This window comes from Mytilus californianus, unplaced genomic scaffold (assembly GCF_021869535.1).
Source record: "Mytilus californianus isolate M0D057914Y unplaced genomic scaffold, xbMytCali1.0.p SCAF_22, whole genome shotgun sequence".
NCBI lineage: Eukaryota > Metazoa > Mollusca > Bivalvia > Mytilida > Mytilidae > Mytilus > Mytilus californianus.
The window spans coordinates 5,837,360-5,852,667 of record NW_026262671.1 but is presented as its reverse complement, the minus strand read 5'-3'; the positions used below and the strand labels follow the sequence as shown (position 1 = coordinate 5,852,667).

The following is a 15,308-nucleotide window of genomic DNA, read 5'->3' as shown; positions in this document are numbered from 1 at the left end:
AATTTAGTTTCTAAATACTTACCAACCACAATGTATGAAAAAAAGAAATTTCATAATGTGAATTGATTCAAACTTAAGACTGACAATAAATATGTAAAATGACAGAACCTTCGTGAGCACATCCACAAACCCCATTCCCCCACATTGCCATTTGGCAAACACTGAACCTTCCTCGGATATAAATCTATGTGTGTATTTGTGCATTCTTACCTGGATCAATCATGATCCAATTTCTGGTCTCAATATCAAGTCCACAGCGACCTTCTACGAGGGAAATGCCATCAGTGGGACGTCTCCCTTCTGGAACATTATCCCCTACTAAAAGCTTGACCAGACTTGATTTCCCAACTGCGAATTGCCCGGTAACCATGCAGCGCATGTCAAATGATTCATAGCTTCCACTGCCAAGCAATTTGTTTAACATGGCAGATCTGACAGAATCTGGAAATAATTTTTTCCAAATGGTCAATTATTGATGTATTGCTGATGATGTCTCAAGAAATCTGTGCTTACACCTTATAAATAGTGACTAAATAGTATCATTCCTCAGCATTCATGGATATTCTTATCTTTATCCTACATTTTAGTTAAACTGTTGCTAGCTAAAGGGAAATAACTCAAATTATGTGACAATTTTGATAAACTGTAAATTTTAGCTTTCTGACTGTCAGATTTAAAGCATACTTACAATCCAATACGATTGCTTATCTTTATTGTTAGTATCAAGGTATTGCTGACACTTCTATGCATACAATGATTGTATTAAATGAATCATAGAACGTTGAGGTAGTAATTTTTGAATTGCAATAAAAATGTCAAAATTTTTATACTAATTTTCTTTTACAAAACATCTTTTTTATTTATAAGAATCAGCATAATCAGACATAATTTTCAACTAAAATAATTAATATTCAGTAAAATATATATGAATGTACAATATATTGTCAATATGTTTCCATGGTAGATAAAATGCCCCATTTTAGCTCACCTGGCCTGAAGGGCCAAGTGAGCTTTCTCATCACTTGGCGTCCACCGTTGTCCGTCCTCAACAATTTTACATGAAACTACTGGGCCAAATTAAATGATGATACGACCGTCGCGTTTTCAAAGAATAAAGTTCAATAACTTCTCAATGTCATATCAGAAATTTATGAAAGACTAAAGGGAGGTTATCTTAATAGATATAAATCAGTCACCAAAGTTTAATGACGTTTTTTCCCCGAGGGTATCACCAGCCCAGTAGTCAGCACTTCGGTGTTGACATGAATATCAATTATATGGTTATTTTTATAAATTTCCTGTTACAAAACTTTAAATTTTTCGGAAAACTAAGGATTTTCTTATCCCAGGAATAGATTACCTTAGCTGTATTTGGCACAACTTTTTGGAATTTTGGGTCCTCAATGCTCTTTGTACTTTGTACTTGTTTGGCTTTATAACTATTTTGATCTGAGCGTCTCTGATGAGTCTTATGTAGACAAAACGTGCGTCTGGCGTATTAAATTATAATCTTGGTACCTTTGATAACTATTAATGAACACTGCTCAAAGCACTTTAAGGATATTGTCCGAAAACTGGAAAATCACCCCTTTTTATGAATAAAATCCCATAACTCTGAAATGTAAAATCTAAAATTTATAAAAATCTAAAGGGAGCTTACGTCAATAGATATAAACAATTCACCAAAGTTTCATGAAAACTGCTCAAAGCATTTTCGAGTTATTGTCCGAAACTGGAAAATCCCCCTTTTTGTAATGAATAAAACTCCATAACTCAGAAACGTAAAATGTAAAATTTATAAAAATTGAAAGGAAGCTAATGTCAATAGATATTAACAATTCACCAAAGTTTCTTGCAAATCGGTGAAAGTATTTTTAAGTTATTGTCTGACAACTGGAAAATCCCCCTTTCTTAATGAATAAAACCCCATAACTCCGAAACGTAAAATCTAAAATTTATAAAAAACCAAAACAATTAATATCCGACATGTTGACGACGGATGGACGGACAACGGTATACCATAATACGTCCCATAAACGGGCGTATAAAAATTGAGCAAAGGGATAAAATGAAAGTTTTGTCTATTACTTTGAAAACCGTTATAAATAGAGAAAAATCTGACAGGAGCAAAAATGTTCAGAATGTTCAGCTGTTTGTATAAATCAAAACTGTCAGACGATTTCTTATAGGAGTTATGGCCGACAAATTTTAACATTTTTTCATTTTTGCCTAGCTATTATTTTGAAAATAAAAAAAGAAAGAAACTTTAAATTGCAAAAATAATCAGCAAGACAAGTTCTAAAAATAAGTCTAATGGTCAATATCGTCAGTCGACTCCTTATTAGAGTTATTATCCTTTGATGACAATTTTACCACTTTTTTGGCGTTTTTGCCTTATATCTTAAAAATTGTGATAGAAACTTTAATAAGCAAAAATGACCAGCAAGACAAATCTACAATTAAGACAATATGGAGGAAATCGTCTGATGACACCTTATTGGAGTTATTGCCCTATAATGACAATTTTTGCAATTTTTTTTGTGGTTTGTCTTATATGATAATTTTAAGTTTGAAGTTATATGAATTGCATGAAACTGAAACAAGTTTAACCATTATTTTTTTATTACTTTGTCTTTGGTTGTTTAACCTGGGACATTTTGACTAAATATATTAGTCCTAGATGTTGCTAAGGGGTTTTATAGCGTTTAAAGCGTTTTCGAACGTATCGATGGTACATGAAAGAATATTTGTGAGAACATTAAATTGTGTAAGAAAATGCATAACTCACATTACATTACGCGAGCAAATCAATTTGTAAAAACTTGTTATGGTTCATTGAGTCAAATATGTTATCAACATTATTGAGTGGTTGTGTTTGTGATATATTTGCTAACAAATTGCAAGTCAGATTGGTCATTTGGGGTTACTGGTTTGAATATACTGAATACCAGTTTTATTTTTAGCTAAATAGAAGATTTAACTTCAACCCAAGTTGAAACAAAATATTATTTCTTTTTGTAAAACAGAATAGTGTGGTCAATGCTGCGACAGCTTATTTATTTTTCTTCCCTAAAGAATTCGTTTTTTTTTTCTTCAAAATACTATACAAACCCCCCCCCCCCCCCCCCTTTTAAATGAAGGGTTGTTCCTTAAATGCATTATATTTCTGTTTTGAATATTCACTAAAATTTGACAAACGACGTCTTGCAAACAAAAATCAATCCCTTAATGCAATCTGAATTTTTCTGTAACGCTGCTTATAAGAGGCGGTGGACAGGGGGGTTCCCTTCTCCCCCTCCCACCTCCCGCCTCCCACTTTTAGAATTTTCTCATATCCTCAAAACTACTAATGCAACATAGATTTTTTTTTAATATTGATATGTTGTCGCCGGAAGATTTTTAAAGAATGATCAGCAATAATTAAAGGGTTATCTAATAAGATAATAACACCTTATTGAATTCATTGTTTAAAATTTGTTTTCGTCCTGAACATGCAAGATGTTTTTATTAGTTGTAAATGGCTTTGAACTAGCTGTCAGTAACTGCCAGTACTTTCAGATCTGTACTTATAGTGTCTTTTTTGTTGTGGGGATGATATGATAAGTACCCTGCCACGTTTGGTCTGTGTTTTTGTTAGATGTATTTCTGCTTTGTATTGATCTGATGAGTTAATCCCTGTTCAACGGATTTTTATAGTGTGTACTTATGTTGCACTGTTACACCACTGTCCCAGGTTAAGGGGCGGGGGGGCGCCTTCAGACTAGTTTAGTCCATTCTATATTGCCTGTAATTGAGTGGTTGTCCTTTTTTGCTGTTTCTCATTTGTTTTTCGTTCATTGGTTTGCATAGTTTGCTCTTGGTCTGTGTCATTACAACACTGTCCGTTAGTTTTCTAGTTTAGATTCTTTTACATTTTATTTCGGGGCCTTTCATAGCTGACTATGAGCTATGGGTTTTGCTCATTGTTGAAGATCATACGGTGACCTATAGCTGTTAACTTCTATGTCATTTGGTCTCTGGTGGAGAGTTGTCTCATTGGCAATTATACCAAATCTTCTTATTTTCATATGAAATATTTGCCACTTGACGTAAAACCAAATAATCAATCGATCAATCGTACCATTTACATGCAGACAATACAGAATGATCTAGTAAAGGATGTCACGATAAATCTAAATAGATTCTTAAAGTATACTAGTATACTGTAGACATAGTCTATGAACATCAACTTTAATATCGGTTAACCGGTTAATCGGTCGAAAGATTGTCCTAGTTAGCGGTTAGATAAAATTGTTCGATTTGACAAACTATACTAAATAGCTATTTAACATTCATGTATTATATGTGTTTGAGTGAGTGTGCCAAAGAACCACCAACCCAATAACATAAAAAAAAAATTTATCTGTGAATAATTTAATTTTGGATGTAATGCAGCTTCTGATTGGCTGACGTTGTTTTGTTTATCAGCTCATAGACATTACTTTGACATGTGACTGTGGCGTCATCAGCGTTTTTTCATGGTTTACTCCGGTTTAAAATGGAATTTAGAATTAAATTATAAGAAATGACTGTAATATTTTTTCTGTCTATTCGAAATAACATAAAAAATGTGGTGCACACTTTAAAATAACCCGCTATGCAGGTTATTCAGTGTGCACCACATTTTTGATGTTATTTCTTCATAAACAGAAAAAATATTACAGTCATTCCTTAAATATCTAAGTTTTAGACTCATATGGGGTAGGGTCGCACACTTAATATTATACAGTACTTTGTTCACTAAATACCAATAAAAGCAAATGTACAGAGAGACGACTACATGGATGTCAAAATAGCAGCAAGTCTGTCCAATTATATCTTTTTATGTCACACCCATATTTGTAAATAATGAGACCAATAAGTTTGTATTAGGATTAGAACCACATTGATTAGACCTAACACTTAATACACATATGAATAAATTTAAAAGGGCCATCACAGAATACCTACTGAAATCACGTGTATGGTTTACTTATGCTATATTCGTGATGGCAAGAGATAACTTAATCTTTGAGCAAGATCTTTTTTGTTGGCGTACTCATATGAAATAAACTCAGAAGAATGTTAAGCAGCCTATATTAGTATATTAAAGAGTAGGACATTAGCTGGTCATTACTTTAAATGCGCTTTTAAGTAACTATACACTATTAATTAATAAAACATAATGTTAAAGTAAGCTTTTTTCTAGGTCTAGTGTAGAGATATTAATATATCAACTGATCTGACTTTTATTATTTTGTTTTTCTTTCTCCTTTGTTATTTTATATACTCAAAATATTAAGCTTTAAAAGGACCCGACAAGACAAAATGTTAACAATTGAAATGTACGGGAAAACCAACGACCTGATTTATAAACAGAAAAATAAACGAAAAACATATATGACAGACAGCAAACAGCGAAAACCACTGAATTAAGGACTCCTGATTTCGGACATTAATAATTTGGCAGGGTTAAACATGTGTGTGCACTCAGTCCCATTTTTCTTTCTAAGATGTAGTTGTTACTGAAAAGGCAACAGAGCAGTGACAAAGATACATTTGTACTGTGTCATATACAACCAGCTTTAAAACTATAATAGTTGGTTCATGTCTGCCATATTTGTTTTCCGTTCCATACTTTCAGATTCATCCTATTCAACAAAATAACCCGGCACAATCAAAGGCCCCTTAGAGTAGTAATATATAAATTGTGCACTGCTTCGGAGTCAAATTAATCTAGTTCTGTATATATCATATGCACAAAATATTATAATGTTTTAAAGCCCTTGTTTCCGTTTTTTCATGAGCAGAAAGACAGCTTAAAGTGTGGTCAATATTTTACAATTGTCTTGGTCAAGATCTTAGACTATTTAAATACGACAGTATTTTACTCAGTTAGCCGTTTTGTCTCCCCTTCGACGAAAGTTACAGAGTGCGAGACATAGGGATGCTTATCTTGCGGCGGAGGCAACGTAAACTATTTGTATAAAGCTTTATATGTCAGAAGGTTGAAGGCATGGATGCTTCATACCTTGTATATCGATGCCCTATTTTACGACCTTTCCGTCTGTCATGTGTCCATTTGATCCAATTTTCATGATTCAACTAAAAAAACTAAGTAATTGGATTACTGTTCACAAATTTAAAATAGTCTAAGCACATTTTAAGTAAAAGCTCTTCCTTGCTTCATAAAAATATACTTTGATGGAATAAACCTTTTCACACTAAAATAAAACTACATGTACATTAAAATGTACATTAAATATATCTGTCCATATAACATCATGGCCAACTGGTACTCTCTTACGTCCATGTTTAGTATACCGTAAAATCGGGCAAAATCCGGGGGGGGGGGGGGGGGGGGGCTTGGTTTTTTTCTCGGGACAAACAATTCTTTTCAACTAAAATCAAAATGAAACTATTTTTTTCAATGACATACAGGAACAAGAATATTTTTTTTGGGACACTCAATATTGTGTTTTTCTATTGTTTTCTCCTCCCTCCTGAAACAAATTATTTTCTTCAAGACATGTATAACCAAATAATTTGTTTAAAACCCCATGCCCCCAACCCCCCACCAGCACCACACACACATGTGATAATATACCTTCATGTTAAAAAAAAATGCACAAAAAAAAATGTAACCTGCTACGGGACGGACGAACACACAGGCCAGATAACACTAAATCCCCGTTAATCATAAAAAAGAGTATTGGTATAAGAAAAAGTAATCTAATCTTAATTAACATTATATCACTATAGAAAATCTATGATTCAATACATGAAAGGTCAGTCGATTATAAATAAGTTATAGAATTATTCTGGTCGATTGTATTGCAAATACAATACAATTGAAACTATTTGGGAATATATTCTAAGAAAATCAGTTTCTGGTTTGCTAGCAGTCTACTTTTTCTTTTATTCTCCTGAGAGTTGTTTATACCATGGAAGTATTATATTGTCAATATAATACTTCCATGTTTATACCGACTTGGTAGTCCCTTGGAAGCGATTTCGCCGTGAGTGCGGGATGCTGTTGGTTTTTCCTATGCATAGTTAACAAGATTTGAAAAATAGCTGTTTAGTGCGTTTCATTCACAAGGTCAAAATCTATAAGTTGTCAAGTTCTGCTGGTAATTGAATATTAAACAGTCTATGCATATGCTTTTAAAGCCGACTATTCAGTAAGGGTTTATCTCATTGTTGAAGGTCGTATGGTTGCCTTTAATTGCTTACATCAAATTCATTTGAACTTTGGTGGATAGTTGTCTCGTTGGCAATCATACCACATCTCCTTATTTGTATACCATAGATGCCAAAAAGAATTTTTGCGACAACAGATTAAGATGCACATAGTTTTATGATGCAAAAAAAATCTGTAGATACTGTTTGAAGGATGTACTTAGGTCAGGTTTGGGAATTTTTGTCAGATGTTCGGACTCCTTGTTTTTTTTCTACGATACAGGGTAAATATTTTGCCCCATAACACCCATTTTTCTTTTCATATAAGACTTCAATAGCTCATAAAAGGTCATTTACCAAAATTTAAGCAGATTCTAGATTTCTTTTTTTTTTTTTTTCGATTTGAGACCCAAATAATACCAAATTGTAAATATTAGGTAAAAGTCCAAGTCAGCCTTTTCCTGCCATTTAAAAAAGAATATCTCGAAAAGGAGCTCCATAACCTATCAATATTTTTAGCCTATTTTGTTCCTTACATAATAATGCTCTTCCGACTTATAGTATCAATTCTAGATTTTTTTTATTTCACCTAAAGATTTTTGGCGCAAATGAAATGCCGATTGACGTAAATGCAAAGCGCCGATCGAAAGACATCGCTATCCATAACAAATATATGTGTATCCAAAAGTCAATAGATACCTTTACTTCCAACATATTTTTATAGTGGTTAACATATACATTTTTGGGAAAAAATGCTAAAAATTTGTCTTCAGCGTTTTGAAGCCTGTTCAGGAATAAGCCATAACAGTATAAGAACCTTAAAGTTCATACATTGGGCTTTGATTCTATGTATTTAAGTGAAGATTGAAAGACTTTCAGAATGGCAATTGTGTAAATAAAATCAGGGGAATTTGGCCCTACTTCTTTAGAAAATATTATGTTGATTTACACAATAAAACGAGTGTTATAAAATACTTATTATATAATAATGTGGTGTGTGTGTGAAGGGAACCCTGCCTGTGATTTTTAGCACTGGACATTAAACACTTATCCAGTATTTATTCTATATAAAAGTTAAGCTGTATGAATCTATATGCATATCATGTGAAATGCCAATTTATTCTGAATTTTTATTTTATGGTAACATTCACTCTGATCAGTTTCATATCTCACATATATAAACCAGGGTTCTCAAAAGCACGGCATTGGTTACTTTTACTTCAGTTTCTTTTTCAATATAGTTTTTAGAAAAAAATGTATGCAAATACATTACAGGGAGATTACAACATCTTATTTCATTTTTATTTCCAATTTTTGTATTCTCTTATTCTTTCGCCCATATTTTCTACACAGCAGGACAAGTAAGTTCAATTATTGAAGCATTATACTTTGACTATAATAGTTCCATGGCTCAATTAAGATTTTTCGCATAATTATGTTAATATCTTTTGTTAACTTCTAAATCGTACAAGATTGTGTACACAGAGGTGTGAATTTCATAAAACAACAAAGTGATATCCCACTGTTATATACTAACATCAAAAACTTAAAACTGAATTTTCATCAGAACATGCAGAGATGCTTAACAATTAACACCCGTGTGAAACAGTCAGTAAAATCATGTCGTCTGGTTACGTAATGACATTGCCCATATCAGAAAAATAGAAATGGTTTTATGGACACAACGAACGAAATACAAGATTTTAAAGTCTCCATTATAAATATATATCTTCCTTTTTCTCTATATTTATCGTGATTTTACATTTGTCCTACATGCAAAATTATTCTTGACTTGCTATTATTGAATAAACAATACAAAAACTGCTTAAAACGTATGAACATTTGAAATTAGATGACCAAGTTGTGAGTTGGTTCCCGGATTTATCAATTAAAGAATATCTTGTATTTTCTTTCTTTTTACGAAATCTTGATACCTTTAGGTTCTGTATATCATGTAAATAAAACTCAAAACAAGTGGATTTATTTCAAAATTATAGTGAAGTTTTGTCTTAATAGTTAACCCTATTTTTATCTAATTATAATATTGTCAAAATGTTTTCTCTGCAATGTGTATTTTTGGGAGTAAATACCATTTATTCAAATCATGGAAGTAAAATGAAAGTCAATATAATACTTCCATGTTGAAATGCACGACAATATTTGGAAACCATGAAAATAGAAAAAACACCAAAAGTTTTACATGTAATAAAAAGTCATGTATGAGAACATAATAGTGAATAATCGACCAAAAGAGCATAAAATATAGAAATGAAAATTGATAATAGATTATTCTAAATTGGTATTATTGTAGTACGTTTTTCTATATGAACTGGATTTTGCATAAAACAGCACATTCATTTGAAAAAAGTGAAGTTCGTCGCGCTAAACGTCAATTGGCCTGAGTGAATATCAGTTAGTACTTAAAACATGCAAACAAATTGAAAAACTTTACATGTATTTGGCTTTAATATCAATATGTACGTATTAAAAACTTGCATACGATTTGGTTATGCATGTTTATTCAAGAATGTAAAACACATTTTGAGGGTCTGGATTGGGGGTTTTTCATTTCTGTAAAACATTTTATGCCAGTTTTCTCTATTCTTTATAAATTTTGCCTGTTATTCTCTATTCTTTATATTCTAGCACCTCATTATTCTCTATTCTTTTTTTTTTTTGCCATTTTTTCTCTTTTCTTTATTTTTTTTTGCCCTTTATTCTGCACATTTTGTCCATTATTCTGAACATTTGCAAAGATATGGGAAAGCTTTGTATATATCTAACACACTATGCGAATAGAAAGCAAATACAAGTGTCTACTTTGCATATGTTTTACGATGTTTGTAATTTTATTATAAAAAGACGGCCTTTCATATCTTTAAAATAGGACGACAAAACAACTAATTTAGATTAATATTTAAATATATTTCGGAAGCTATATGAACACTTTCAAAGACATGGGAAAGCTTTGCATATATCTAACACACTTTGCGAATAAAACGCAAATACAAGTGTCTACTTTGCTTATGTTTTACGATGTTTGTAAATTTAATGTAAAAGGCAGCCTTTCATATCTTTAAATAGGACGACAAAACAACTAATTTAGATTAATATTTAAATATATTTCGAAAGCTATATGAACATTTGCAAAGACATGGGAAAGCTTTGCATATATCTAACACACTTTGAGAATAAAACGCAAAAACAAGTGTCTACTTTGCATATGTTTTACGATGTTTGTAAATTTAATGTAAAAGGCAGCCTTTCATATCTTTAAATAGGACGACAAAACAACAAATTTAGATTAATATTTAAATATATTTCGGAAGCTATATGAACATTTGCAAAGACATGGAAAAGCTTTGCATATATCTAACACACAATGCGAATAAAACGCAAATACAAGTATCTACTTTGCTTATGTTTATGATGTTTGTAAATTTAATGTAAAAGGCGGCCTTTCATATATTTAGATAGGACGACAAAACAACCAATTAAGGTTAACATTTAAATACGTTTCAATACTTTATAAATGTAAGTAAATAAGACCGTTAACTTTACTTACATTTAACGTTGTTTGAAAGTTAAGGAAAGATTAGAATATTTTTTGCAATTTCTTTGCATATATAATGTACGAATGCAAACTTATCATGTATTTATTCGCCAAATAATGGTTATTGAGATATGTGGTGCAACAAAGTGCCTATCTTTGCCTTGCCTTTATATACACGAGTAAAGAAATGCAAATCAACCTTTTCATGCAGTGCTTTATATACAAATAGTGTATGCTGTTGCTGCCGCTGGATTGTAATCCCTATGTCTTGCATTCTGTGACTTTCGAATGCAATCTTCACAATAGACTTTTGAATCTAAAAGCTGAATTTTAAGAAAATTTTAGTTAAAATTATATTGGCCTGTGGAGATGATTTTTACAGGCCCGACATAAGTTTTACAAGCCTGGGCTGGTGGGCCTGTGGTTGAGCAGGAAGATTGCACATGTGAGACAAAAAGATCAAGGTATAATGAATATTGAATAATATACTTATGATCTAAGAGACTGATCATTTTATTTCATAGGGGGGACCTTGAAGGAAAATAAATTCAAGACCCTCTTCCAAAAACCATGAATATTTCAACACCCCTCTGGACTCCCGACAAATTTCTCAATACTTTAATACTGTCTGTTTCTGTATTGACCCCGTTATAGATTCAGTATAAAAATAAGAAGATTTGGTATAGTTGCCCATGAGACAACTCTCCACAAGAGACCAAATGACACAGAAATTAACAACTATAGGTCACCGTACAGCCTTCAACAATAGGCAAAGCCCATAGTCAGCAATAAAAGGCTCCAATATGACAAATGTAAAACAATTCAAACGAGAAAACTAACGGCCTGACTTATGTATAAAATAATGAACGAAAAACAAATTTGATATACAGCAACAAACGACAACCACTGAATTACAGGCTCCTCTGGAACAGGCACATACAGAATGTGGCGGGGTTAAACATGTTAGCGGGCGCCCAACCTTCCCCCTAACTTGGGACAGTGGTGGAACAGTACAGGATATGAACAAACTATAAAAATCAGTTTAAAAGGGCTTAACTCATCAGATAGATACAAAGCACAAAAACAAGTAACAAAAACACAGAGGTTACTTATACATCCCCACAACAAAAAGACATTAAGTACAGATCTGAGAGTACTCACAGTTACTGACAGCTAGTTTAAAGCCAATAACAACTAATAAAAAAAATTACGCATCTAAGACTAAAATATCAATCAGTACACATCCAACTTCCTATGGATTTAGTTTAAAGACATCACTGATATTAAAAAAACAATATCAACATCAATAGAAACAATATTCAAAGATCTAATTACAGTGTTGATTTGGTAACCTTTAAGAATTAGTTTATCTAAAGGATCGATAAGTTTACCCAGATTGTTTCTAAATTTCGGGGCTTGGTAAACAACATCTCTGTAAAAATTAGGATGTGCTATCCAGTTTGAAATAAGTTTTCTACAGGTATAACCAAACTTCAAAACCAAATCTTTATATCTATGGAAGAATTGAGTAAAGACTTTAAGAAATTTAAGGTAATGAAATCCCTGACTTAATAATATACCAGTAATTCATAGATTACATTCATTGAAATCCAAAACGTCACAAAAGACACAGGCATAGCGAACGAGTTGTGATATATATACACCGTATGATGGTGCCAAAGGAACATCACTGTCAAGGTTATATTAGCTTATGGGCCCTGAGACTCGACAGTCAGGGGTACTACCGTTCCTACTCGCTTATTAGTCGGAAAATTGGGAGTAAAATTCATAATCCAGAGAGGAGGGCCGACTAATAGACGAGATCTAGCGACCAGAGGAAAAATCCAAGCTTGAGAAAAGTGGTCAGGAGTGAATTTCCTGGCCAAAACTACGTTTTTGATTGCCAAACCTACATAAATCAATAAATAAAAAGTTTTTGTTGAAAATAAATGACTTCAATACTGTCTTTGTGTTTTATTTGTTCTTTGGTAAACATTTTCTGCAAATTCGTGTTGAAATTCTACTGTTTCCGGTTTGTGTATTGATTTTCATGGTCACATGGTTTTCCTATAAACCCAAAAGAAGAGCCAAGAACCAAAAATGAAAAGGAGATAACAATGTACCAAATATGTGAAAGGATGTTTTCAGCGGAGTTATTGTGTCATTATTGTGATATCATGATATCAATTCAATGCTTATAAATCATATAATAATCAAAAAATAATTTTAAGATTCATTCCCAAAATCAAAATATTATTCATTATAGTGTCTCAGGTAAACAAAAATTACAACATTGATTGACAAGCCAATATAATCCATTGATAACCCCAATTAAGAGACAAAGAGTTGTATTCACTAAAGGTGTGAAAACTATCAGTGATAGGTAAACAGATGACACTAATGAGTTGGAGTTAGTTATTTTAATATATTGATTAGCTTCACTTAATTTTTTTAATCCTTTAATCATCACAATATAATAAGAATTATGAAGTGTACATGCTCATTTAACACCGAGTTATGTATGCTGTGAAAAATATTTTCATCAAGTGTTGATTGACTTTAAATTTTTCAGGTTCATATTGGTTTATATTCGCTTTTCTCAAACAATAGGTTGTTAGTCATACCCTACAAAATCATTGATGCATTACGTAAACAACACATGGCTAATCTAACATTTGAACAGTGAACAAAACAAGAGAAATGAATACATCTTTATTATTAACAGCAATATAAATTATCATGATGAGCATCAACTAAATTCAAACCAAACAAACATTAATGCAGAAATGAATATTATTCCTGGATTTGCATTGGTTTTACGGGCGTTCAGTTACTGTCAGCTGAAAAAAAAATGCCCAAATTTTGTCCGACTTATACGAGGGTCAAGACTAAATCCTTAGAATTTGGAGCTGAAAAGGGACCCCAACTTATAGTAGGATCGACTATTAGGCGAGTATCTACGGTACTTGTACAAGTAATCTTTATTTACTTGAAGAAGTAAATAATAATATACTTATATAAGTAAATTATAATGTTTGAATAAGCTCCCCTTAATTTTCTCAAAAATGTACTTGTATAAGTAATTTTTTTTACAATCCCGAAAAATTCTCAAGTTTTGAGATGTAAAAACATACCTTTAACAATTTTTCTCAGGTTAGCTCATAATTTTTGATTAGAGTTCAATGTTTCATCTCATTAATTCAACAAAGAAACTAATTGTGCAAAGATCTTAAGTATTTGCGCAAGGCCTTCAAAAATTGCCCCTTGAGAGCTTGTAAATGTGCAGTGTTCTGAAGATAACAGACAAATGAGATTTTCATTGTCCATGAAGTTACACTTAAATGATTAGTAAAGACATCTGCAAAGGACAGACAATTAAAAATTCTATTTGAGTAAAGAAGTCCTAAGAAATTCAAGAAACTTTTTTTACTTATACTTTACTTGTATAAGTAAAAAAATCTGAATGTCTAAGGGACATAACTAAGCCAAAAAATAATTTACCTATACAAGTAAATAAAATACACTTGTATAAGTATCCTACAAATTTACTTACATAAGTATATAAATATTTACTTCTTCAAGTTAAAAAGTAGTACCCCTGACTGCTCGAAGGATTGAGGGCCAATACATATGATCATGAATATATATAAACTGTTAACACAGAGATATGTCTCGCCTATTTGTTAATTATTGCAAATGTTGAAATTAAAATAGCAATACTTTAACACGTAAGTTATGCAAATATTCAAAGTCAATGAACCATGACTGAAGGTACAGGGCTAAAGAATCTCCATGGAAATGAGATGTGCCAATGCTAATACAACTGCAAACCAAATACCATTGACTTTTCATAAGTCGTTCCCTTTAAACAAACCTAAACACAAACATTAACTTGTAAACTATGTAAAAGTTTCAAAGTCAATGAACCATAATGAGGGGGTGGGGTTATATTCATTAATACATCTTATAAATTATTAAGGCTTTGTTTTATTTCAGGGTGATAATTAAGTTAGTTTTTGTACCTGTTGGGATCTACCGCAGGAATTCTCTTTTTTCAAATTTATACCCGTCTGGGCTCTACCAGTCAGGTTCTAATAGTACCTGTTGGGATCTACCGCAGGAATTCTCAGTTTTCAAAATTCATACTTGTCTGGGCTCTACCACTCAGGTTCTAAAAGTACCTGTTGGGATCTACCGCAGGAATTCTCAGTTTTCAAAATTCATACTTGTCTGGGCTCTACCACTCAGGTTCTAAAAGTACCTGTTGGGATCTACCACAGGAATTCTCAGTTTTCAAAATTCATACTTGTCTGGGCTCTACCACTCAGGTTCTAAAAGTACCTGTTGGGATCTACCACAGGAATTCTCAGTTTTCAAAATTCATACTTGTCTGGGCTCTACCACTCAGGTTCTAAAAGTATCTGTTGGGATCTACCGCAGGTATTCTCATTTTTCAAATTTATACCTGTCTGGGTTCTACCAGTCAGGTATTAAAATAAATTTTTCACCTGTCAGGGCTCTACTGCAGGTTCTTAAAATTGCATAATTTAGGCAA

At 32.2% G+C, this 15,308-nt stretch overlaps 1 protein-coding gene across 19 annotated transcripts in view; it reads right to left on the bottom strand.

Annotated features, from left to right (window-relative positions):
• Window positions 1-15,308, bottom strand: part of LOC127732177 (uncharacterized) — a 145,865-nt gene that overhangs the window by 63,127 nt on the left and 67,430 nt on the right. For all 19 annotated transcript variants that reach the window (XR_007996109.1, XR_007996107.1, XR_007996108.1 and 16 more), the window contains one exon: window positions 211-441. Coding sequence is in view for 13 of the 19 variants with exons in the window: in XM_052241246.1 (XP_052097206.1) it covers window positions 211-441 (231 nt within the window). In the remaining 6 variants the exon portion in view is untranslated. The remainder of the gene's footprint in view (window positions 1-210; window positions 442-15,308) is intronic.